The 26,240-nt window shown below is 35.4% G+C and overlaps 1 protein-coding gene across 5 annotated transcripts; it reads right to left on the bottom strand.

Annotated features, from left to right (window-relative positions):
- Nucleotides 1-3,208: 3,208 nt before the first annotated feature.
- Nucleotides 3,209-26,196, bottom strand: LOC142337847 (uncharacterized). Of its 5 annotated transcripts, none has more exons than XM_075387400.1 (10): nt 25,886-26,196; nt 16,977-17,286; nt 14,429-16,613; nt 13,867-14,054; nt 9,158-9,292; nt 8,718-8,898; nt 5,341-5,615; nt 4,995-5,029; nt 4,572-4,746; nt 3,209-3,576 (listed from the first exon to the last, which is right to left on the bottom strand). In XM_075387400.1, the coding sequence occupies exons 1-10, from the start codon at nt 26,117-26,119 to the stop codon at nt 3,413-3,415; spliced, it is 3,882 nt and encodes a 1,293-aa protein (XP_075243515.1). In that variant the 5' UTR covers nt 26,120-26,196; the 3' UTR covers nt 3,209-3,412. The 5 variants fall into 5 exon arrangements, 3 of the variants coding, with proteins under 3 accessions (XP_075243515.1, XP_075243516.1, XP_075243517.1); XR_012758955.1 differs by having other exon boundaries at nt 3,437-3,576; nt 4,497-4,746; XR_012758956.1 differs by lacking the exon at nt 4,995-5,029 and having other exon boundaries at nt 3,438-3,576; nt 4,572-4,744.
- Between the last annotated feature and the right edge of the window lie 44 nt (nt 26,197-26,240).

Below are 26,240 nucleotides of genomic sequence, written 5' to 3'. Positions count from 1 at the left end.
AAAAGTTAGATTTTCAAAAGATTTTTTCGTTTTTTAAAATGTATTTTTAAAATATATTTTTTTCAAGCTAGTCAAGGAGTTGTTCATATTGAGCGTTACTACAAATCGAAGTTCCCCTCTTTTCTCTTCAACAGTGAGTATTGAATTTGTATTTTTAAGGACCTCTTTGGCCTTGAAAAGACGACCATACCTTACCAAGAGCCACGAACATAGTTTAAATAGCATTCATAATCAGAATTGGTGTTTTATTTGTACATTAAGGTACTCACACTTATGTTAAAAGTGCCCATTGGATTTTTCTCTGTCAATAGAAACCTCAGAGATCGACTCTGGAGTGTTCTCTTAGCAGCCTTGTATTTGACATGATCAGACTCTGAATCAGGCCTGCGACCTTGCCTGATTTTTTTCTGAATCAGGCCTGATGGTCTCTGGAGGCTCAGTACGGGTAAGAATGAAACTTTTTCCAGAACTGACGTCTCTGTGATCAACTTTTTAATGGCTTAATTCGTTTAATAGACATTCCAACTTCATTGCAAACTGTATAAGTGAACTCCAGTAGTATATATCCTACATTTCCTTTTTCAAAGCTACTTTTGCTATATACCCACGTTTTCTATGTTCTAACTTTTGAACTTGTTTCTGTCTTCAAAAACTAACAATAAATACGTGTCGTTCTAAGTATTAAAATTTATGTATACTTTCCTGATCTAAAAAGCAACTTCCTTATATAAAGGGACTATCTAAAAAGCTGTCTTTAATAATGGCTCCAAACCAATGGCGGTTAATCATCTTGCTAGATTTATAAATAACTCATTTGTCAATTTTTTTATCCTTGTTTCAATCCTGGATTTTTATTTCTCAAACCGTACAATTATCAAAACTAAGTGGACAGATCCGGGACCCCATAAGCAAGAAAAAATAACATAACCTCTTTATTTCCCTTGCATTGTCTTTCTCGAAACAGTGAACTAATTCATCTAAAAACAGCTAATTAAAAAGTTTTGCCAAAATTCGGAACAGTTTACTTGCTACTGAGCTTGAATAATGACCATAAAAATTTTGATTATACTTCAGTGGTGTAATTTAACTGATGACTAGTAACAGCTCTCAGTTCCCACAAAGCTTTCTCATAAAGTTTGAGGTTTGTTGTACTCGCACGTTGCAGTAAAGATCAAAAGACTGAAAACAGATAAGAATATTTTATTGAGCCCAACTCAAATTAACAGTTTGTTTCAGATTTAATAAAATTTAACCGTACACTTACCTTGAAAGAGTGGTAATCAATTAGAGTAAAAAATTGCATCTTATCAAGGTTCTTAACAGCTCCTTTGAGTTATGCTAACTCGAGTATTGTTTTCAATAAAACTATAAACACAACCGACTAACGTCGAGCTAATTGCAGAACGAGAAGAGGGTGGGCGGAGGGCTTGAGAATAGTGTGACAAAGAAGGAAGGGGGGGGGTGACTGAGGAGGGGGTCAAACTTGAGATTAAGAACCACCATTCACGCCATGAAATTTTCTCATCAAAAGTTTTGGCGGATCAAATTTTTCGAGAATAGTAAGGCGTAAGGCGCTCTCTAAGAGACCAGCTCAGCCGTTTTATGCCAGTGCTTTACCTATTTATCCTGTTTTTGAGGAAGAAAAGTTCAAAAGTCAGACGAAAAATTTTCCCAGCGAAAAACTTCGTTTGAGAGCAATTCAAAAATTAGATTGAATCCAACATCAATGCTTTTTTCACATAAAGTTTCAAGCAATGACGTTTTTAAAGCAAAATAGCTTTAAATTTCAATGGAGTTAAAATTCTCCATTTAGATTCAGCTATATGAAATCTAAGTCAATTTTATCGCGTGATGCAAGTCAGTTATGACCAAAATAGTCTATAGTTTGGATATAGGGAAGGGGGACTGCAATCAGAGAGTCTCAAAATTACAATTTGACCTTAAATTTGTCCAGCAGTTTCCATTTACTATACATTAGAAACTCATCTATTATTAAAGCCCAATGTTCGAAAACAGAATTCATCGTTCTAAAACAAAAGTTAATATTCAAAAAGCCAAAGTTCAAAAGTAAGTCAAAGTTCAAATCATGATCGAACTTGCTTAAGCTAAAAAAGCCTTTAGAATACCAACATTCCTCTTCCAGTCGTAAAAACCGATATAAAACCTACACTTGCCTTTGCTACTTACTGACCACGATGAGACCACAAATAGGCTTGGTGAAGTGTTGGATCATACTGCCCTTCACAACGTGAATTTGTGTCTCAGCAGTTTCCGTGAGCCGCATTCTTAGAGACTAGTAATGCGTAAGGCTCAAAGAGAACTGCTCAGCGACAGAATTGCCCTCCAGGCTTTACCTTTTAATCCCATTTTTGAGGACAAAATGTAAAATGGTCAGACGAAAAAACGTACGAAAAACAGCATAAAAAGAAGGACTACTAACATGACTAACAGCATTGCTACAAACATCACTTAAGAGCATTAACTAGAACAATCCTTTTTCAAGAAGATAACAACTGCTGATAGACCAAACAATTATGAAACCTTACCAAGATTAAGTAATTATATTTCACAAAAAGTTTTGCCAGTTCTCATTGGCACAAAAACTATAGATGTGATTGAAACGCATAGCATGACAAATTTTAAATATTTGGCCAGACAACTAAACGCAGCTCGCTATTATCAGCTGTCGGAAATAACTAAACTGAAAGTTTTGGTCAAAACCAGCAATCAAAAGCAAATAGCACAGAAGACCACGGTAAGAGCTGGAATAAGATGCAATTTTTTAAAGTACGCATATACTCTATATAAAACGGATGAATTAGTAGAACAAATAATTAGGATGATGAGCTAACTCGTGGATCAGTTTCTGTTGCAGTAGAATCGCGGCAGTTTGTAACCATCCGTAATGGTCTGTTTGGTCCACCACAGAACACAAAGATGCGGTACACCCATTTAAAATTTATAGTTTTCAGCGGAATTGTGATCCACTTATTAGCTGAGCAAAAATGTAATGCTTGATTCCTCGAGTCTCTGCCAGCCAAAAAGTGGGTCAACTATCTGCTAAAAACTATAAAAATGAAAAAATAGTTTTGTCGAAGTGTAGAACGATTCCAACCATTTATCGCTGAAGAGAAAAACATTGCCCAGTTAGAAAAGACAATTTAAGATTAAATATTAATGCTCATGATTGATCTAAAAAAATTGAGCGATAAATGGTTCGTTGAAATATTGTATGATGGTCACTGTAGGGACCAGGATTGGCACACAGAGCTGTTCTTGAACAATAATCACTCGTGTTCAAATCCAGATAGTAATTATTGGCCGCGCTCTATTTAAATTATGTGCTGTCGGTGACTCGTAATTCTCATTCCCGCAGCCAATCACGTTGGAAAAAAATGATATCCAATCCATGTCAGAAATTCCACCAAAGACTACTTTGATTGGTTGATTCATCAGCGGCTGCTTTTGCTTTGTTCTCAGTAGCAGCACCTGCTTCTGAGTTATTAGAAGAGGCAACTGTTGGTTCTGCAACAGAGCCGAGAGACACGCCAGGCATAGCATTGGGTACTGCATTGACTGAAACAGGGAAAACTTAGTGAGCTACCCAGCAAACAACACCATTTCCTAATCTGTTTATATTAACACTATTTTAGAAACCAAAATACATGTCTTATACAACTGACTTCAAAAAAAATTGACCCCACATTTTTATTATCTTAAGCTATGGTTAAAACCCTGCGAGGTAATATCACAATCAATTTTGGCAAGAATGAGAAGACTTTAATTTTGTGCTAGATTTTGTTAACCCAGAGACATCACAATTCAAGCTTTGGTTTATTTGAATATCTGGCTGATGCTGTGAGTACTGGTATGTGTGCAACGCATACGGTGTTCGAATATTCAAAATCAGACGGTCTTCACGCACCCCTGCTTTCCCCTGTCCTCTCTGAAGATACTGAAATAATTCCTCCAGTTTATACGATTATGTACCAGTAAACGAGCATCATTTGACAAACACAAACCGGTAGGTTTTTGCAAGGTTTGAGAGGGCAGCAGATAGAAAACAGTGATTGGGATATTAAAATGAAAATTGGAATCTTTTCTAATTGACAGCAAATAATCACCATTTGCAAGCATTATAACATAAACTGCCTAATGTAGGACGAATTGCTTTCAAACGACAGGGTTAAACAGTTACCTTGGGTTATAGCTAGCTTAGGGAGGCCAGCCATACAATGGGGGGGGGGGGGGGCACAAAAGTGGAGAAGAGCAGAAGATTACTCTTCAACATGAAAACAAGGGTTCTTTCTCATTATACCCCCCCTCCTCCAACTTAGTGACCACTAAACTATAGTAAATACCATATCGTATATTAATACAAAATCTCTCAAATATAATAGGTAACTTCGAACTGCATCAAAATTGTTTTGCTTTCCATCAACAGTACTAGCATTTCATACAAGTATCATATATTATTACAAAACGAAAGTCAGTACATGTTAAAGAGGGTCGGCTGTTGGTATTTGGGGGTAGGAGAGGAGGAAGAGGCAATCATAGCAAGGTGTAACGACCTTGGGATGCCAATGGATCCGTCGGCTGCTGTGGACCAATTAGACCATTAGATCCAGACGATGACGTCATTTGGCTGTTCCCTGAACTTCCGGGGTTCAACGTTGGCTCATTGTTTTCGGTTCCACTGCTTCGTACAAAGGATCCAACGTATGAGTTTTGGGGCGCTCCATGACTGTTGTTGGATGCAGGAATGTTCCAGTAAACAAATCTCACAAAATTGCTCAAAAAATTGAAAACGACACATTTCTAGACCAGATTTTGCTTTTAACAATAGAAGCAATCACTGATTAACACGTCAATTATCACAAAAAATCGAGAGATAACTCACACAATTAAGTAACGACAAGGGAGCATTCATTCAAAAATTGAATAGCTATCGACTGAGAAGAATTTAGATCTTTCAATAGTTAGGGAACATTCCTTGGGACATTAGTCATAACGGAAGGGTTCGCACCACCTGACAAAAAAGTACTTCTGACCATTCACGAGCGATAGGTTAAAAATTGCATTCACGCAAGTGGATATCGTCCAAAACTCATCACCCAGCATTCTCCGATTAATTTATTTTGAAATGAACTTGCTCAGAGTTGAGGCGTTGGCTCAATCTTCAAAGGCAATTACAAGCTTTTGTCAATCATCTCAAAATTAGGAAATAGATTCAATTTTCAATCCTATACGTCAATTCTGTTCAGTCATTAAATTTGATCTCCTAAATTAAAGTAAAAACTAAATTTTAAACTGCGTCTTCGTAATTATCTTAGCACACACCTGTTGATGGTTGACCTGTCCCACTTGGGGGCAAATTGGCAGGAGTGGGTGTAGCAGTGCTACCATACCCAGTTAGCGGGGGGTAGTTGTAGTTACTAGGGGGAGCACCGCCCGACGCCTGATTCATGTACGCATCATAATGCGCCCGATATTGTGCGTCGTAATAGCCCCGTGTGTATGCGTCATAAGATGAATTACCACCACCCCCACTGTTGCTGTTGCTGCTGTTTTGGTTCATTCCTGCTCCCAAAGGTTGGTTGTTTGCACCAGTTAGCCTGTAAGTTAAGAGCATCAGCTTCTATTGTAAATAACTTGAAGGTCTCTTCCGCTCGTGAACAAATTTTTTGAAAGCTATCACAATTAATTAGTCTAAATTGATCTCGACTGTAAAACATTTCAATTTTTTCCAGAGATATGTCTTTGAAAGTTCCACTGACTCAACGATTTGATTATTCGTCAGCTAAGATAAACCGGTAATATTGCAAGTGACAAACTCAGTTGCAACAAATAACACTTCAACTTTCTATTTGGTTGTTGTAATTTAATACTAGCATATCAGTGGTTCAAATTTATCAGCATTTTTTAAACATACCCGGCGGATTGCCGGAAAATAGCCGCCGTTGAGTCCAATAAGCATGATAAGGATTGAACGAATAGAATATATTGAAAAAAAAAGATTTTTGTACAAAAATATTTTTTAAGTCCGATTCATTTTGATGGCATTTCGTAGTTGATTATACTTCTGTTTCTTAGAGAGAGGCTACAGGGGCTACTATCAATACCAATAAGCATTAGAGACGGTAACTAAGACCTATAGGAACGATGTTCAAATAGCGGGCATCTAAAATTAGGCTTTATGGGTTTATCCCGTTTCTATTTCTGACTTCAATTTTTTATACCGACTCTGTTCATTTTGAATTGCTTTGCTTAGCAACTGATGTTCAAATTCACTTTTAGCAGAATGAGAGAAGAGAGAAACTAGCCTAGAGAAGTCAAAAAGATTTCACGCAAAATGTCGAAAAAGCGGCAAAATGGTAAAGCGAAAAAAAGTTTGACGAAGTAAAAAACATAGCCGGAAGAATTCCGGAAGCGACTCGAAGCCGCAAAACCTCACAAAAAAAACCCTAATTGCAGCTGAAGCAATTACCATTTGAATTCAACCATTAACTCATTACGTACACTGGTCTGATCTAAAAATTGGTGAACTTAAACCACTGTCACCAAGAAAAAAATACAGCAAAATTTTATATTGTTGAAAATGTTTGATAACGTTAAAAAATCCGAAATAGATAAGCAGATCAAAATACTGATGGCCTAAAACAGCTGAAAGGGCTATCAATTGCCCTCAAATAATTCATGATTCTGATCTCAAAAAGATCAGAAAAGCAAACGGCAGATAACAATCTTAGAAACTAAGTTAAATCTTTTTTTTTAAAAAGAATACTCAAATTTAAGAATCAGAAAACCGCTATAATTACAGTTCTAATCACTGCAATTTAAACAAAAAACGGCACATACTTCTCCCTTGTTCTGCATATGCTAGACAACATGATTTGAAACTAATTCAAAAATTAAAATAATCATAGAAAAGACAAGCAGCAGAAAAATGTTCAAAGGCAAAAAATCGTTTGAATTAACACCTAGGCAGGAAGGAAGTTGCAGTAGATAGTATTAGGTAGAGCTTTTGGAAAAAGCTGGCTAGCAAACTCTCAGTACTGCCTTGTGTTGAATGAAATCAATTGCAAACAAAGAAATGACAAAAATCTAAGAAAATGCTGAAATCATTCAATTTTTTAACAACTGAAACAACCAAAAATATATGTGCAGTAAAAAGCTGCCAGGACAAAACTAAAATGATACTAACTAGAATGATAAGAACATGGACACAATATGAGGAACACCGTAATAAAAACACATTCTTGATTTTTGAAAGTCAAAAATAAAAAAACCAAAATTCAAGAAAAACGAATACATTTCATTGTTCAGCATTAGAGACATAGAAAAGATAACTAGTCGTGCAATATAAAGATCTATCCTCCTGAAGTGAACAAAAAAATAAGAAAAACCAGATATCAAACATACGAAACATTAAATATTTTACAGAAAAAGGTCAAAAAACTTTTAATACTGCTTTCATGAAAAATGGAAGCTGAAAAAATCAATATACCAAAAATAAAAATAGGTGCCAGGACAACGCTAGAATGATACTAACTAGAATTTTAAGAATATGGGCACAATGTAAGGAACACCGTAACAAAAAGGCATTCTTGTTTTAAAAGTTAAAAATCAAATTAAAAAATCAAGAAAAACAAATACAGTTCACTGCTCAACATTCGAGACCTAGAAAAGATAACTAGTCATCCGATACAAAAATCTATCCTCCTGAAGAGAACAAAAAAATAGGAAAAAGCACAACTCAAAAATATAAAACATTGAAACATTTTGCAAAAAAAAATTATCAAAAAACTTTTAAGACTGCATTTACGAAAAAGCTTCAACTGTTTTTCAAAAACTGAACTCCAAAAAATGATTGCATTTTTATTAAAACACAATTAAGGTCCCTCTTGTTGCACAAAAAGACTATTTCTAGTAATTACAATCAAAATACAAACAAAAAACTGACAAAAATCGGGAAAAAACTACCAAAATCGGATTAGCATATGTACAATTTTATAAAACAAAAATACACCGAGGTAGCCAGAGGCGTTAAGTATATGAATTATCAAAGGGAAGTTGCCAAATGAACTGATTTTTGAAAAAAAGACGGCTAAAAGATCTAAGAATGAAGAAATTAATAGAAAAAAGTCAAAAATTAACTAAAAAATCAAAAAATATGTGCCAATTTTCAAATTGAAACCCATATTCAGGACCTGCAAAAACACTGTGGCATCAATCTCCGATGTTGGCATTTCAATATAGTATCGAATAAAAATTATTTCTACAAAAAACCAAATTACAAGCAAAAAAAATCGGCCACTTAGACGAAAAAACGGCTAAAAACGGTTATCTATATATGCCATTCAGTCAAAAACTACTTTTCAAAGTCAAAAAGTCATTCACTAAACGCAGCGCATGATCAAAAAACTTCTCTCGCTTAGCGAAAATTTGTTCACCAAAACAGCTTTTCTCACTTTCGCTTTTAGGTCAAAATGCCGCGTGAACAAATCTACTTCCTGTAAAAAAAAAAAACCGAGAGAAAACCAATACTCCTCTTCGAGTCGTAAAAAAAAAAAAAAAATACGAGCGCAATAATAGCCGGCTGAGAAGATGAGGGCGGCTATTAAAAATAGGATTTTGATTTATGCTACAAACATAGGTCACGTCACCCCTTTTCGAAAATGCGCTAGCAACGAAGCCATTAAAACCTCAGACCGTACCTGTTACTAAATCCACCACTACCAGCTCTGCTGCCATATCCTCCCATTCCACCATATCCACTGCTGCTTCCACTTCCACCTCCATAACCGTTTCCAGTGACTCCACCTCCTCCCATATTCGCCATGGCATCTTTCTCAGCTGTTCTCTCTCGTATAATCTGCACCATACGCTTTGACACCTCTGAAAACTTTTAATGTTACAGATCACAACAAACGATGTTCCAGAAGATACAAAAAATGCTCGCAAAATTAAAATTTGACGTCCCTGGTAGCTTGAAACAAATATAGGATTTTCTCCACGAGACAATGAGACTCTAAAATTATAAACAGATTCTAAGTTTTGCACACTGGACATAACTGCCTGATCACGAGAACCCAGAGGTTGATCTATAAAAGCCATTATGCATGGGGAGAACAATAATTCATGTATGATTAAGTACCTGGTATAGGTGTGTGAATTCTGCACTCGTATCCACCTCTCTTCTTCTCTCCCTCTATAGCCACCAGGCACGACTCCCTCTCCATGAACTCAACAAATGCATAGTGCTGCTGTTTAAAAACCTTATTGATCGCACCTATAAACAATTTAGAGCGTTTTATTAGTCATTCAACAAACACAAGAGGAAAAACACAAATGACAGCTTATAACCAATTGTTGTCCGAAACTACTCGTAACTGAGAGCTGACAATTTGACTATAGAGCAATAAATTGAAAGGCAGATCAAAATTGTTGATGAAAATTTTTTATCAAGGCATATAATTGGTATTATTTGGTCTCAGTTGGTCATTAGTTGACTATACCGACTATTGAAGAGTAATGATCTTTGGTACGAAGCAGAAAAACTTAATCGCACACTCGCGAAGCAAAAACAAAGGCTCGGTAAGCTGGGTTCACAATGTTCCACCCCGTCAAATGCCAACGCTTGTATAACTTTTAATTTTAATTGTATAAATTTTTCATTGTATAAATTTAATGATTCTTCGAAATCCGGGTGGAGGTGTCCAAAAACCGTATCGGAGCCTGCGGGGTTACGGACAAAACCTTTCCGGTGAATCGCATACTTACAGTCCAATAAGCCGAAAGGCTCGAAGAGAACCTAATGCACTCAGGGCGTTACCTATCAATCTCGTTTTTCAGAAAGAAACGTCACAGGGGACAGAAGAAAGGGCGCACGAGGAACGCAGGACTAATATTGTTACAAAACACATCGTTTGAGTGCAATTAAAAACTTACCTCATCAAGTATCGATTTAAGTATCAAATTAAGTACGTTCAAAGATGCCATTTTCGCATCGCCAGACTTAATATATGAATGAGCGGAATTGAAATCACGAAAAAATCATAGTCAAGCGTGAAAAACGACTCGAGGGCAAAAAAAAGCTCAGAAAATTTTCAAACTTGAAAAAAAATTGCAAGTTTTATTTTAAAAATTACGGACAAAACTTTTCCGGTGGATCGCATACTTACAGGCCAATAAGCCAAGAATAAAAGCTTCCAGTGAATCGCATACTTACCGTCCAATCAGGCAAGAAAAAAAGCTCACAAAATTTAAAAACTTAAAAATTGCTAGTTTTATTTTAAAAATTCTTTAAATTTGTGATATTAAAAGATTTAAAACCGTTTTATTTCTACTAGCAACTATACAATAACCTATTATCAAACTCTAGACGAGGTTCACTGTTCCTTGGGGCTGGAATAACTAAAAAAAATGCGTTTTATCCAAAAATTCTTCAAGTTAGGACTGATCAAACAAAAACTCAAAACAATGACAAAAAAGTAAAAAATTGGACTATTTTGGACTGCAAAACTCCTAAAAATGACCATTTAAATTTAAATGCGAACTTCCCAGCAACTGCATCTCTCTCAGCACTTGAGGGACTACTAAAACCAGCTAAGGGCCTCTAATGAAACTTGATGCTCACCGAGCCTGTTTGGTGAAACTTGATGCTCAGCTAATTATCCCGTCTTAAAGATCAAGTCATTAAAAAATGTGTGAAACATCTTACAAAAAAAGACGGAGCACCAATACAGTCCAATTCTTGGATTGTGAAAAACCATATCAGGACAAGTCCTGAAACAAATCAAAAAAATTTTAATTGATTAAACAAAAAACTAGACCTAGAATGTACTATGCATTGAATGGAAAATCCATTTAAAAACAATGCGATCATAAATAAAAATAAACATCAAAGGCTATTTGCCGCATGTAAACATAAAAACCACATGCGAGAAAGCGAATTTTTGTTCAAACACAGTTTTCTCATCCACTTTAAATTCTCTCGCTCTTTCGCTCCACTTCCTGTTTCGGCGTGCTGTTTCGGAAAATCTTCACTTCAATTTGACTTCAAAAATCATGAAAATGTGCGAATAGATCTCAACACAAAGTCAGCGCACCAAAACAATTCAAATAATTTGAATTGTTAAACATAGCTGGCAGATTGCCAGAAAATAGCCGCAATAGATTCGTAGATCGGCAGTCTAAAAAAACAGTAAAAAAGACAGACCAAAAAATTCGTCTCTTCATTGAAGGCTGATCTGTTATATTGTGATTAAAAATCTGTATAAGTTATTGCTGCCTCTATTAGCTGATCTCAAATAACCTTCATTTAGAGTGACACACACCCATTTGACCTTATCTCTTTGAATTAAAGTAAAAAAAGTCAATTTCAAATTGAGGAAGTCATTTTTGAGAGTGAGGTAAGTCAAGTGTGACCAAAAATTTAATCACGCGCACGAACAAAAAAACTCGCTCCACTAAGAGCGAAAAATGACGTCACACATGTAATTCAGTTGAAATTGCATGAACGAATGAACAAAAAGTGGCTGTGACGTCATATGGTCGTAACAAAAATCATGACGACGAAATAAAAAACATAGCAGGACAAGTCCTGACGTACAATTCAAAGCATTTTCATTGACTAAACAGGAAAACTAGACCTAGAATGGTTTATGAGTGAATTCAGAAAACCATTTTTAAAAAAAATGAGATCAAAAAAATAAGAAAAAAAACAGAAAATCAATATCAAAATGCCGCATGTGAACAGAAAAACCCCCAGCGAGAAATGAAAATTTAATTCAAATAAAAAACTAGGCCTAGAATGAGCTGTGAATGGATTGGGAAAACCATTTAGAAAAAAATCCAATCCAAAAAATCGAAAAAACAGTAAAAATCAGAGTGAAATTGGCGCATGTGAACAAAAAACCACTACCAAGAAACCGAATTTTTGTTCAAACACCGTTTTCCCACTCTACTTTAAAATTAGAGCGAAAAAAATTCATGCCGCAAAACAACTCGCTTTTTCGCTCCATTTCCTGTTTCGGCGTGACCAAAATCACTACTCCAATTTGACTTCAAAAATCATGAAAATGTGTGAACAGATCTTAAAAAAAAACATAGCCGGAAGAATTCCGGAAACGACTCGAAGTGGAAATCTGACTATTCTCACTAATCAGATGCATCACCAGAATATTACCAATCGACAGACATTGTAACCAATTCAAAAAGAAAAGAGAAGTGGAAACTTGACAAAGAACAAAAGCAAAAAATAATATTCTCTAAAAATCCAAACAAAATTCTCTACAAAAAGATAACATGCAGCTTCCCATCCATAACTCAAAGAAATCAATTAGTTATATATTTGGCTAGATCAATCGCCCACCTAGTACTTGCAGAGAAACGTTAAACAACAAACTAAAAAAAAGACTAAGAAAAACTCTTTAACGAATTAGAGTTTTGTATAATTTGTTTAAAAGAAAACTGCCCAGCTAAGCCTTCAAGTGCAAATTCAAAGAATCAACACCTACAAAAATGCTTCTTATTGAGAAAAAGCTACCAACAAAAAAAACATTAAATTGGAAGAAATAGGCAAAAAAACTTAGAAAAAAGACAAAAAGTGGCCAAAATTTGCTCTGATTTACTCGATTTTCTTTAACAAAAACAATTGAAAACTAATATCAATCAAAATGAGAGACATCCTAAAGAACTAAAACAACTGATTTCCACTACAAAACTCCCCAAATGCTATCAAAGGTTGAGGAAGAATAGAAACGACATTTAAAACCAAATTGAACAAAAAAAAACGAGAAAACGTAAAGTGTTTTTTAAATTTTACGAGAAAAAAACCAAATAAAGTTACTTTGAGCAAATAGAGCAATGAAATGCTCGCGAAATAATGGGCAAGTCATAACAAGCTAAAAAATGTCTACGATTGAAAAAAAAACGAAAAAAAAACAAAAAATTAAAAAAGTGGTTAAAAAATTCTCTATTTTTCTGTCATTTTTCTTCAGAAAAAAATGTTTTATACCAACAAAATTGTAATCAATTTATATCCCTGATATTCTTTGAGATACGAGCTTCTATGCAAATTGCACTTAAAGCAGTAAAACAAAACAGAAGGCCAAAATACATTAAATTTCGTCGAAAAATCAGCAAAACTGATCAAAAACCTCCAAATTTGCATAAAACTCAAATTAACTACTTGAAACCTTCAATTCCTATCAGAACGAGCTCAAATCCAATACAATATCATAATCAGACCTCATAAACAAGAAAAATTGCAAAAAAACTGCTTTTAAAAGCCGCACGTGAACAAAAAAATTTCGCTCGCTCAGAGATAATTTTTTCACACATCAATTTCTCGCTCTCTCAAAAACAGCGGTATGAACAGAAAACCACTCTATTTTCGCTCCGCTCTTCACTTTTGTTCAGCAACCAAATCACTCCAAATTTTTTCACGCGTTTCATTTCCCGCTTAAAAATTCACTCCATTAAAATTGATTAAAAAAAAAGGACTTCTCCAATACTCCTCTTCGAGTCGTAAAAAAGACAGCGCCCCAATACAATTCAAATTCTTTGAATTGTAAAAAACCAAGAGAAGGCCAATAACAGCCCCAGCTATCGCTGTGCGGCTATTAAAAAGGAGCGTGTCTAAATACTATTCGTTGAAAGGCTGACGGCGGCTATAAATCAAGCTAAAAGTTTGCACACAAATACTCACTTTAACAGTACTTCCTCCAGTTTTCGTTCAAAAGCAATGAAGCAAAAATTTAGGCCGGTATAAAATTTCCGACCCCCAAAACGAAAATTTAAAAGCAATCGAAGTGAAGTCAAATCGGTCAGCAAAACTATCACAATGCCAAGATGACGTACCATATCCCTGGAATGTAGCGTACATTTCTCCCTCGGTGGTGTGAGGTGCTAAATTCTTGACCAGGATTGTTCTCGACTGCTCCTTGGCCTCTTCGTCTGGGTTGTCCAATGGTACCGCCCATTCAACTACAAACTTGGAGTAGCGACCCCACGCACGTATTGACACACGGCCAGCTTGCAGACGCTTTCTAAAATGTACAATGGCAGCTTGAGACATCTAAGATAATGTCACAACTGCATCAAATAAAAAACGAAGCACCAGATTCTTCACTGCCTTTAGGTCACAAAAAGCACATTTACGTCACTTATCTCTTAACAAACAGAGGATGCGACAACAGCAGCTCCATTTTCCAAGTCATAATTAGTCCTTATACTGGCATTTAAATCCAAATTAAAGTTGTCTCTTAGAGAAGGACACTTCAACGAGTCCAATTATAGAACAAAAATTCCACATACAAAAATTGATAAAGTGATACAACTTTAGATCAGTGACTTCAAATGTTTTTAATTGTAAATTGGGAAATCAAAATTTTCGAAAACAATTTTGCCGAAGATTTCAAACCTGGCAACAGCTGCGTCGAAGTATGTCTTAAAGTCCAAAAACGCGAATCCTCGATTCTGCATGCCATCATCACCTCCCAGAACCTCAACGTCTGACAAATTATGCACTTCATCATGGAATGCCGAAAATATCTCTTCACGTGACTTGTTGCGCGGAATTCCACCAACGAACAATCGTGTAAACTGCACAGAGTACTTGACAAATATCCGACAACGCTGCCTGACGTACGAACCACTAAGTCGGCTAATAGCCTGTTTAGCGTCCTCTTTTGTACACATGCACACAAAACAGAAACCTTTATTCAAGTTCGTTTCCTTGTCAATAAGTATTTTCACTTCATAAATCTTTCCAATTTGTTCAAAAATGGGGATTATTTCATCTTCCCAGCAATCCGTCGGAATTTTTCCCACAAACAACTCATGTCCAGATGTCGGCGGATCACCAACCCAATCCGGAGGTGGTCCATACTTCCTGATCACGTGATTATGTTCATAATTGTAACCTGTTCTCAGCAAAATTTCATTCATCTTGGACATATCAGGACCAGTACGATAACCGGGTCCAGAAAAGGCAGGAGCGTTGCTGTTGTAACCAAGTCCTGCATAGTTTCCTGGCTTTGCGTTTGAATCCCCACCGCTTGCAGTAGCGGGTGAAGCTGAGCTGCCCCAGCCATAATTAGCATTGTACGCCCCGTAATAATTGTATCCTGGGTAAGCACCATTGTATGAATTTGCACTGGGGTACTGTTGGCTATTTTGTTGGGCACCTTGTTGTGCAACACTTGACATGTCTTGATAGGGATTTGGGGGGTAGTTGTACGCTTGGTGACTGCTCTGGTTATTTTGGTATTGATTCTGCTGCTGGCTAGGCTGTTGATTTTCCGTACAATTTTGCTGGGAGTTGTTATTCATTACAGGTGCTCCACTGATTTCGCTCGAAGGGTTGTGAGTGTTTTGACCTTGAGTTCCCGACGTCGTAGTTTGAGGTGCAACTTTATTTGACCCGGATTGACCTTGACTTGCCGAGCCGCCATTTGCCAATTTATGCATTGCCATATAGGTGTACGTTTGCGATTGAGCCATGTTAACATTTGACTTATTCTGGAGAGCATTAGCTTGAGACATGATCTTTTGAACATCAGATTGAGAAACAGAACTCACCTGTCCTCCCGGTTTATTCACTCGACCTGGTACTGTATTCTGAATAAAACCTCCTTGATGACTTTCGACAGATTGTGGGTCATTTGAACGGTTATTACTGTTGGCCGTACTCGAGCCTCTGTTAGGTAGAGCATTCACTCCCTTCATTTTGACAAGTTTCAGCCTCGCTTTAAAAAACACCAATCGGTTTTTAATCTTTGACAAATCTGTATTTCTGAAGCTTTCAGCTAATGCAATGACTGTTTCTTCTTCTAATTCTGCAAGTTCTAGAATTAGTTCATCCGGTAACGGCTCTGTTAAATAATTGCAAGTAAATAAAAGGTCAACGTGTTTAGCGGCATCTTCTGATAATCCAAAACCAAGCAAAAGGTCAAAATTCTCAGACAGCAGTTGTTCTTCGTCTTCGGGTGGGGGTGGCAACGGAGGCTTAAACTCATTACCATTAATAACTTGATTGGTAATTACATGTTGGTCGACGGCACCAGGAGTAATAACTTGATTAGTTGTCACACTTTGATTAGCAACAACAGGTTGACATTGAACAGTAATCGTTCGTTCTTCCTCAATTGACTCGTCATTATCTTCATTATAAGCCGCATGCTGCGAGAGAAAATAGTCGTTATTCGGTTGATTTTCATCTCGCTTCGGAGGATAAGATGAGATTTCCTGAACATACTCATTAGCTTTTGAAGTCTCATTAGAACCATTTTGCTGTTCGGTTGTATCAGCACCTTGGTTAGGTTTGGTGTACTTCAAATGTTGCCAGCTACCAGTGCCAGCGTGAAGAATTTTAAACTCCGGAATCTTTGGTTTTTCTGGTTCGCGTCTGGGCGATCGCTCACGTTCGCGACTTCGTCTTCGCCTTCGGTCGTCTTTATCATAGCGAGAACTCTTCGGAGGTGATTTTGATTTTTCCTCCTTCCGAGGCGGGCTATCAATTGATGCTACGGATACATCTTGGTCGAAGGTTTCTGGGCTAGTTTTTACTGGTTCCGCCTCCTCCGTTACTTCTGTAACCTCAACAACTGAAATAAGAAAACAGTTTAAACCTTTGGTTCATGATAGTCGAACGTTCTAATATCGCAATGTTCAGCTAAAGTAATTAATGGATCTAAGATGTAAAATCTTTAAACAGCAAATGCACAAATTTACTTTTAAACTGCACTTCAAAGGCTGCAATTTTGCATCATAGGAACATTTTTAACTCGGGTATAGAGCCTTTTGGGTTTTATGCTTCGGGTCGTGCTTATAAAAATAGTTACCCAATGACCAATTGATCGCGTCTCATGTGCCATTATCCGCATTGTTTCTTATATTCATCCCTTTTCAAGGCTACTATGGACGCAGTTATGAGTAATTAATTACATATCTATTCAATATATTTTTACCGTTTGCATTCCCATTTCGTGCCTCGTCTTCCTTTTCGTCATCCGATTTCTTGCTCTTCTTTGGAGCTTTGACAGACTCTGAAGATGCTGACGTCACACTTTTGTCGCTTTTCCTCTTTTTACTCTTGCTCCCTTGATGCCTCTTCCTTTTCTTACTCTTCTCGCCTTTGACTGCTACAGATGCACTCACAGCAGCACTTTCGATCGAGCTAGTAGCTACATTTTCCTCTTCTTTCGTTTCATTTTGCTCAACTTCATTGCTAGTAGCTGACTCCAATTGAGTTTCAAGAGGGTTCTGATCATCACCAGGCTGGAAAAATTTGGACTTTAAAAGCCGTTTAAAAACAGTGCTGTGAAAGAAGAAAGATGACTCATGAACGAACTTTAAGATCACGAAATACAAATATCGATTAATTTACTCAGAAAATCGTTGCCGAAAGGTTTGAATATTGGAGAAAATCTAAAAAAGGTTAAAAATTTAATTAAACATTGATTATTTTCCTCATAATTTTGCTAAGGTCTCTCAAAAAATAGACGTAGCTCCCAAAGCATGCGCAGTTAAAATGTGTCAGAAAGCGAAGGATCATTTTTCAGCCAGGAGCAGCAAATGAGTTCTTAACCTTGCAGCCAAAACCGTCTAAGCATCTGGAAAAATTAACATTGAAATATTGACTTATTTTATTGCCAATATATTGAATTTTTTGTTTCAATATTTTATTATAAAAAATATTGAAATGTTGAGAACCATTGGCATCATTTTATACGTCGGTGTAGCTAGGAATTAGCATACGTTAGCAGCAAAAGTTGTTCTAGGACGACCAGCGAGGGCGAGTGAAGGTGTCGATTGTCGCCTATATGTTACATTACGCAAACGCCAGAAGTAAAGGATAAAGGGTCAAGCAAATATATTACATCCACAGACGTATTTAAGCTACACTAGAGGATTTTCAAGTCAAGGTGAAACTGAACAAAGGTAATATTACCCTGTGGTAAAGTGGTGAATCTAATGCGACATTCAAAAATAAGATGTACTACCAATGTCTAATCAACGAAACATTTAAAACAATTCGAAAGTTTCACCGTGGCTGGCACCTATGGAAGCACCCAAGCTTTCGGTTAATTAAAGTGACTTTAGGGTAAACAAGGCGGCTCGTTAATGTGCGTTCGCACATGATGTTCCGACCCGAGCTCATCTACATTTTTGACTTAATTGTCAACCAAATGAAGAGATAACAAAAATAGATGTTTGACTTTAAAAAACACGTTACAAAACGTAAATACTAATTGAATTACATAATGCCATTTCTCATTACAGCGCTCACGAGATCTACCAATAAAAAGACTACGAGAAAAAACAACAAACAACAAAATATGCAAAAACAAAATTTTCACGGCAGAAACCCAATATATAATTTTAAAAGCACCTAGTAACAACGTCAAAATGCAATCAGATAAAACCTTAACTCCAAAAATTTAGTTTTTGCTAACTATACAGCAGATGTATGTTTTTCATAATGAGATTAAGTAAAAAGTTGACATAGAGAAAAAAATGAGGTTAAAGTCAAAGATCAATCAACATTTCTTAAACCAAATAATTTCAAAAGTCTAAAAAAATCTTTAGCTTTTTAACAAAATAATTCTTGATAAATTTACTAAAAAGTCAATATGAAACTAATGGGAACTGTCTTTGCTGAGACTAAACCATAGGAATAAACTAAATACGCAGAAAATCTCAAACGAACTATTTACACAAAGACGCAGAAAATCTCAAAAAATTAAGAACAATAACATAAATTATTGAAGCCATTAAAATCATCAGCTATTATCTGAATTTTATTTATTTTTATTTCAGCTTACATTTATACTCATTCAGCTAAAATTATACTAAAAGAGAAAAGAAGTTCGTTCATTTGGGCCACATTTGAAAATCATTGGGACCTTATTACCTGAATAAGATAAAAGAAGAGAAAAAAGAAACACAAATACACCACTCACAATATTTTTTATGAAAACGCATAATGTTCACCAAACAAAACATCAGTTACGACATAATATTAGTAGACAAGTTGTTTTTTGAAATTCAAGGAATTGGAGTGGACTTCTCAATGACGAGAATAAGTTGACGAAAAGAAACTGAAAAGTTTGAAAAATCTTTGAAGATTTATAAAATCATAATCTTTAAGACTATTGGCTTTAAACTGACTGCTTCGGGTAACATCACACATTACAAGTTTATGGGCAACATGACAGGCAACATTAAAAGTTTATGAGACCGATCAGAATTTTACGGCTACCTAAAAATAAAAAAAAAGCAAAAACAGCAAACTCACAAAAATTAAGCGAGAAAAGTTTCAAAGCCATTAGAGAATAAACTTTTCAGTATAAACTCTTCTATTTTCAATTAATTTTTTAACAGCAAGGTGATTGTTTCTATTGTTACAAAATGACTTGAAAAACAACAAATATAAACAAAGATATTAAAACCACGAAGTTTTTGAGAAAAGCCCTAGTATCAAAGGCATTAAATTCAATTATTTTCAACGCAGATAATTAAACACACTAAATTCTGCCTCGATGAAATAGCAATCATAGGTTTCATTCATGTGACATCAATAACTCATCACAATAAGTCGTATGGCAAAGAAAAATACATCAAAACCACGAAATTTTTGAGAAAACCCATAATATCAAAGTCATAAAATTCTACAGCTTTCAACGGAAGGCATTTAATACGCTAAATTATGCCTAGATAATGTGCCGACAAGGATGTTTGTCATTCAAAATTTATCAATAAGACATTACAACAAGTCATTGACTATGAAAACAACAACAAAAACAGGCAAAATCCAAAAGTTCGGTAGAAAATTGAGAGAAGAAAGTGTCGAAGCTATTTAAACCATAAGCTTTTTTCGCTGAAAATTTTTTCAACGATCCATTGAACGTCTTCACTAAGCCAATGGGAGCTATCAATATGAGGATAATGTAATACGATTTCAAAAGGAACCAAAATAACTAAAAAAAATCCAAAAACTATAAAAATTATGAAAACTCGTGCGCCGAAGTCAAAAAACCAATAGTTAGAAGACAAAACCGCTAACTAGACACATTGTTGTTGATGCAGAAAAAAACCGGTTCCGTCATTACCGAGACTGACTTACAATCCACGAATATAAGCTTAAGATTGATTTATGTTCAAAAAAAAAACTCAAAAAAAAAATATTTTTAAAGTCTTAACAGCCATTAATCCCAAAAGCTTTCATAGGAATTCAATGAATACGCTCAGCTATGCCACGATGTGAAAGCAAAGATGTTTATCATGCCTAGGTTATCAATAAGACATCACTATATGTCTTATGACTATGAAAAAAAAAAACAACAAAAATAGGCAAAAACCAAAATTTCTTTAGAAAAATGGGAGAAGAAAGTGTTGAAGCCATTTAAACCATATTTTTTTCTCAGAAAGTTTTATCTATGATCCTTTGGACGTCTTCACTAAAGGAAGATGTAGCCATCAATATCAGGATGACGTGATAAGATTTCAAAATGAACCAATAAAACGAAATGTCCAAAAATTTTTTTTTAAAAATTGAAATCTTGTGGCATTGAAGACGTATAACCAATAGTTATTTGATAAAGCCGCCAATGAGATTAACGTATCTTGCACTGGTATGAAGGAGTTCAATCCTGTTTTACTGAGAGGAACTTACAGTTCACAAAAATTAGTTTATGATTTACCAATTTTAAAAAAAAAATTCGAAAATTTATTTTCAAAGTCTTAACAGCCATTAGCTGCCCACTCACAGCACTAGATAGGTTCACTTATTGCTCATTAGCAAATCTATTACACCTTCAGTCAAAAAGTTTATGCCATAGGATTATAAAACTTTAGTAAAACCTCAAAAAATAAATCAAAATTTCATTTGAAATTACGAAATTTGAGATACGAACCCAAAAAAAAAAACATGAGCCATCTCTTCGAAACAAACTTTTTGTTCATTGGGCTTCATTTGATCGTAAAAGAGATTTGTCATTAACGGAACGAAAAACAAAAAAAAATGCAAAATTTTCTAAAAAAAAGCTCCCAAACCTAATTCGAATTTTTTTTATATATATTAAACTTCCCTCTAAGACTAGAACTAGTCTTTATTATCTCCTTTCGTCTATTAAAAATCTAAAATTGATTTACTTTTTGGCGTGAAATCTAGTTTTGAATTAAATTTTTCGTAGAAAAAACGTTAATTCGAACGAAAATTACGGTAAAAGTGAACCAAATATCCAGTGTTCACATGAAACTTTAAACCTCGATAACTCCTCGAAAAAAACGAAATTCAAAAAAAATCTTTTTAATTTCGAATTCTACGCTGGACGAGCTTTTTAATGATACCACGCACATTTCTCTACGATGAATACATCGGTCGGCCAAAATTCACGGAACAAAAAAACCCATTTGAGTATATAGTCCCTCCGACCCCCCCCCCCCCCACAAGTGGGGTCGGAACAATTACAGAGTCAAATCAGCCACAAGACAGAAAAACCAGCTCCAATGTAAAAAAACATTAGGTCTATCTAAAAACAAAAACATCCCGCATATTGCCGGAAAATAGCCGCCGTTGACGCGCTTGACAAACATCGGGATTGAAACAGACAAAGAACAGCAGAATTTTTCCAAAAAGTTAGTTTCAAAAAGTGTTCTAATTCAGTAGGTAGTTTCAGTTAGATGCTAAAACTATACGTAACTCAGATTTTAAACTGATAGCTATTAGGCTTAATGTGAGCTAGCAATCTCTAATAAACTTTGACAACCTAATGTACTATGACTAAAGGAGCGGGCTTTATCGGTTTATCCCCTTTCATTTGATTTTGCTCTTTTGACTTTGACTGTATTCACTACATTGCGTAAATCAACGCTTGAAAGAATTTAAACCCCATTCTGTTGAAACAGCGAGTGAGGTACGTCAGAAATCAAGCATGAAATCGTAACTTATGTAGAAAAACGTGATGAAAAGGTAAAGCAAATTTTAAAAAAAAGTAGCCGTTGAGAGGCTGCCGGCGGTTATTAATAAGATTATAACGAAAACACGCAAAAAACTTAAAAAGTGCTTCGGTGGGGTCTTTGAAGCAGTTGTAAAAGTCTTGATATAAATTGGCGCACAGATTAAACATAACCGACTAAACGTCAGAAGAATTGCTCTCGAACGACTAGTGGGAGCTCTGATCAATTGCAGCCTGCTTCAGTCGGGGAAGGGGGAGGGGATGAGAGGAGAGGGAGACTAAATGGTACAAAGAAGTTCAATAGTGGGACTCAAATAACCACATTAGAGGTTAACATATAAAACTATTAGGCTTTCAAGTGGAAAATGGGCGCACTTTTCACTTGACTTTTAGTATTAAATTGCCGCCAATTGAGTTTAGCTGCTTGAAATTGTGATTGAGAGAGAAATTTAGATCACGGGAATCGCAAAAAGTCAAGGGCGTAAAAGTCAATCGAAAAGTCAAAACTGTCAAGCGAAAATTTTGCATAAAAAAGACAAACGTTTACAATAATTGCTATGAACTTCGTTCAAGAGCAATTGAAAATGCAGAAAAAGATTTAATGCCCCCGGCTTCACCAGTTTATATAGTTTCCTTCGACAAGTCAGATTACTCAAGAGAGCTAAATAATAATCTAGAAAAAAATTGCGTAATTTTGCAGTAGATAAACAGTAGAAAAAGAGATGTAAACAATTAACCTTGAAAAATATTAAAGAAAAAGAAATAACAAAAAACCAAAAACTATAGAAGGTTTTCGAACATTTGGTTAGGGCGGGGGAGTGGCTGGTGAATATATCCAGAGTTTACTGACTACTGCACAGTAGAAACAATGAATACTCTATATTATTATGTCCCATATTCGAAACAACAGTTGCTTCAATCTTAGTTCGAGAGGAATCGAAAAGAGTATCGCATTCGATTATCATAAAATTTTCTAACAGATTAATTATTACGGCAAAAGTGATGAAAATATGCTACGTTGAAAATATCAAACATAGCCGGCAGATTGCCGGAAAATAGCCGCGATAGACGCTTGGGGCCTTCCATGAATTGAAACAACTAAAGAAATAAGATAGACAGATCGACCACCAGTCCTTTAATAGACAACTACACTTTTTGGGTTAGATTCGGACTGTCAATTTTTTGACATATACAGTCTATAGGGAAAAAGCGCTAAGAGAGCTTTTTCAAAATTGATATTCGAAATCAAAAGTTCAAGACTAATACTCAGGAACTAGGGCATATAAGTTTGGCACTACTTAGATGCACACTATTTTATGTTCATAAAATTTAAAGTTCCATAAGTGAGTTCAGAAGTCATTTTTGTGAGTGAGGTAAGTCACGCAATTGACCTAAAAGCAGAAGTGACGTCAGACACACAAATTTTAACTGCAAAGCAATAGAAGTCACTGAAGTCAATTCCAAGAAGTCAGGTCGTAAGAATCATCGACGCAGACGACGAATTAAAAAACATAGCAGGACAAGTCCTGACGTACAATTCAAAGAATTTTCATTGACTAAACTGAAAAACTAGACCTAGAATGGACTATGGGTGAATTGAGAAAACCATTTTAAAAAAATCAGATCAAAAAATAAGAAAAAAAAACAAAAAATCAATGTCAAAATGCCACATGTATACAAAATACCCACTAGCGAGAGATGAAAATTTAATTCAAACAAAAAAACTAGGCCTAGAATGAGCTGTGAATGGATTGGGAAAACCATTTAGAAAAAAATCCGATCCAAAAAATCGAGAAAACAGTAAAAATCAGAGTGAAATTGCCGCATGTGAACAAAAAACCACTACCGAGAAACCGAATTTTTGTTCAAACACCATTTTCGCACTCTTCTTTAAAATTAGAGCGAAACAAAATTCACGCCGCAAAACCACTCGCTTTTTCGCTCCATTTCCTGTTTCGGCGTGACCAAAATCACTACTCCAATTTGACTTCAAAAATCATGAAAATGTGTGAACAGATCTTAAAAAGAACATAGCCGGAAGAATTCCGGAAACGACTCGAAGGAAAAAACGAACGCCCCTAACAAACATAAAATTTACTCTACTGATTGACCACAATAACTAACATTATGCTTATCCTACTGAATAACACTTGTCACTTTAAAACAAAAAAAAAGAAAAAGAACAATGAAAAAATAACTGACCAGAAAAGACGATAAGCACGTGATAAAAATTTTACATTGAGTTGCAAGTTTAAAAACAACTTTTGGCAAAAACCCGTGAAATAGGTTAAGTTTAATTTTGTTGAAACACTGCTATTTGAGACAAAAACCAAACACAAATTTCAAGTAGAATAAACGTAGGTAAAAGAAAGGAAATGAAAAACAAAACCAAAAATATTTTCTGTAAAAAAACAAAAAAAAATTGGCCACAAATAATGAATCAAATACCATTATGCTGAAATTAAATCATTATTTCAAAGAACTTTTAGTACTACATCTGGTCAAGTGTCCACCAATCCAAATCATTGTTTATTTATGAGTAAAAACGAAGAACGAAAAAAATAAAAAAGTTAGTGTTTAAGAAAAGTTAGTGATATTTGTCATTGAAACGTGCACTAAATATATTTCAACAAAACCTCTAGAAAAGCTCCTATCAAAAACTAGACCATTAAAAACTAGCAAAAAGCAGACAATCAGAAGAACTCAGCAAAAATTCCAAAAAAAAAACACGAAAATTTGCGGAACTCTTCATAAAAGTTACTCAATTATCTTTAACAAAATGATTCAAAACTGAAATCAAAATCATCAACATGCATCAAGGAAAACTAATTTGGACTATAGGCATCCCCAAATGCTATAAAAAATTGAAGAACAAAGGGCATTTAAAAAAATTGAAAAAAAAATCATAGAAAAAATTGAGCTTTTTTTCAATTTCACGGGAGCACATAGACCCAAAAAACGTTAATTGGAGTGAATTAGTACTGGAAGACTTCGAAAACAATAGGAAAGTCGAATAGGCTGAAAAATTTTTCTAAGTTTAGAAAAAAAAAACGAAAAACAGCAAAAAATTAAAAAAAATAATTCAAAATTTTTCAGTTTATTGTCATTTTTCTAAACAAAAAAATCGTTTCCAACCTAAGAGAATGTAATCACTTGGTATCTAAAAACTCAGTTACTAACATGCAGCTATTCAAAGCCATTACAAGGCATTATAACAAAACAAAACGCAAAAAATTGCTTAAATTCGCCTAAAATTCAGCAAAATAGCTGAAAAACCAGCAAAATGGCATAAAAATCTTATTAATGACCAAAAACTTGCGAATCACTATTAAAACAACCCTAAGCATCACACAATATCATAATCAGACCTCTAAACCAAAAAATAAAAAAACGGTTTTAAAAAGCCGCATGTGAACAAAAAAATTTCGCTCGCTTAGAGAAAATTTTTTCACACATCAATTTATCGCTCTCTCAAAAACAGCGGTATGAACAAAAACCACTCTATTTTCGCTCCACTCTTCAATTTTGTTCAGCACAAAAACCACTCCAAATTTTTTCACGCGTTTCATTTCCCGCTTTAAAAATCACTCCAATAAAATTGATTAAAAAAAAAGGACTTCTCCAATACTCCTCTTCGAGTCGTAAAAAAAGACAGCGCCCCAATACAATTCAAATTCTTTGAATTGTAAAAAACCACGATGTACCCAATAATAGCCACTATCGCTTCGCGGCTATTAAAAATATGCTTAAAAACTAACCAAATCTACCCTTTCGTCCTCAGAAAAGACGATCACCGTAACAACCCCTGGTTCGGGACAAAAAAAACGCGATGAATAAACCCCATCACGATGACACCAGTTAACACCAAACCCTTATTGCACCAAAATGCTAAGCAAGCATTATTACCAGTAACGAACCTTAGTATTCTGTATTTGTTCCTGTTCCTCATCCACTGTCGCCTCCGGGTGATCATCATTTTGCATCAATTGTGGCTCATGGGACGATTCCGCAGTGGCCAATTCAGCGTCACTGACCGCCACGCTCTTCTCACTATCTGTGGATGCACCACCCACTGTAGTTTCATTTGGAGCGGGTATTTTACGGAGACTCATGGCGTTCGAACGCGTGTTGCGTCCTTTGCTACTCACCATTTTTTGCTCAGAAGGTCAAGGTCCACTTCTTACAGTGCCCAAAATTATTTATTCAGAGTCGATTAACTTTTCATCGATAATCTGAAAATTTTAGTATAAAAATAAGAAATACTGGTTAGTA

The sequence above is a fragment of the Convolutriloba macropyga genome, chromosome 4 (assembly GCF_964194025.1).
Source record: "Convolutriloba macropyga chromosome 4, txConMacr16.3, whole genome shotgun sequence".
Lineage (NCBI taxonomy): Eukaryota > Metazoa > Xenacoelomorpha > Acoela > Convolutidae > Convolutriloba > Convolutriloba macropyga.
Note: the sequence above shows the minus strand (reverse complement) of the source record. Positions and strands in the feature narration are given on the sequence as shown.

Excerpts from the sequence above, each read along its gene's own strand:
- LOC142337847 (XM_075387400.1), bottom strand. The coding sequence starts at position 26,119 with ATGGTGAGTAGCAAAGGACGCAACACGCGTTCGAACGCCATGAGTCTC. Across the intron at positions 17,287-25,885 it reads AACAAATACAGAATACTAAG|CCTGGTGATGATCAGAACCC; the intron begins GTTCGTTACTGG and ends AAATTTTTCCAG. Across the intron at positions 4,747-4,994 it reads CCGTTATGACTAATGTCCCA|AGTCATGGAGCGCCCCAAAA; the intron begins AGGAATGTTCCC and ends GCATCCAACAAC.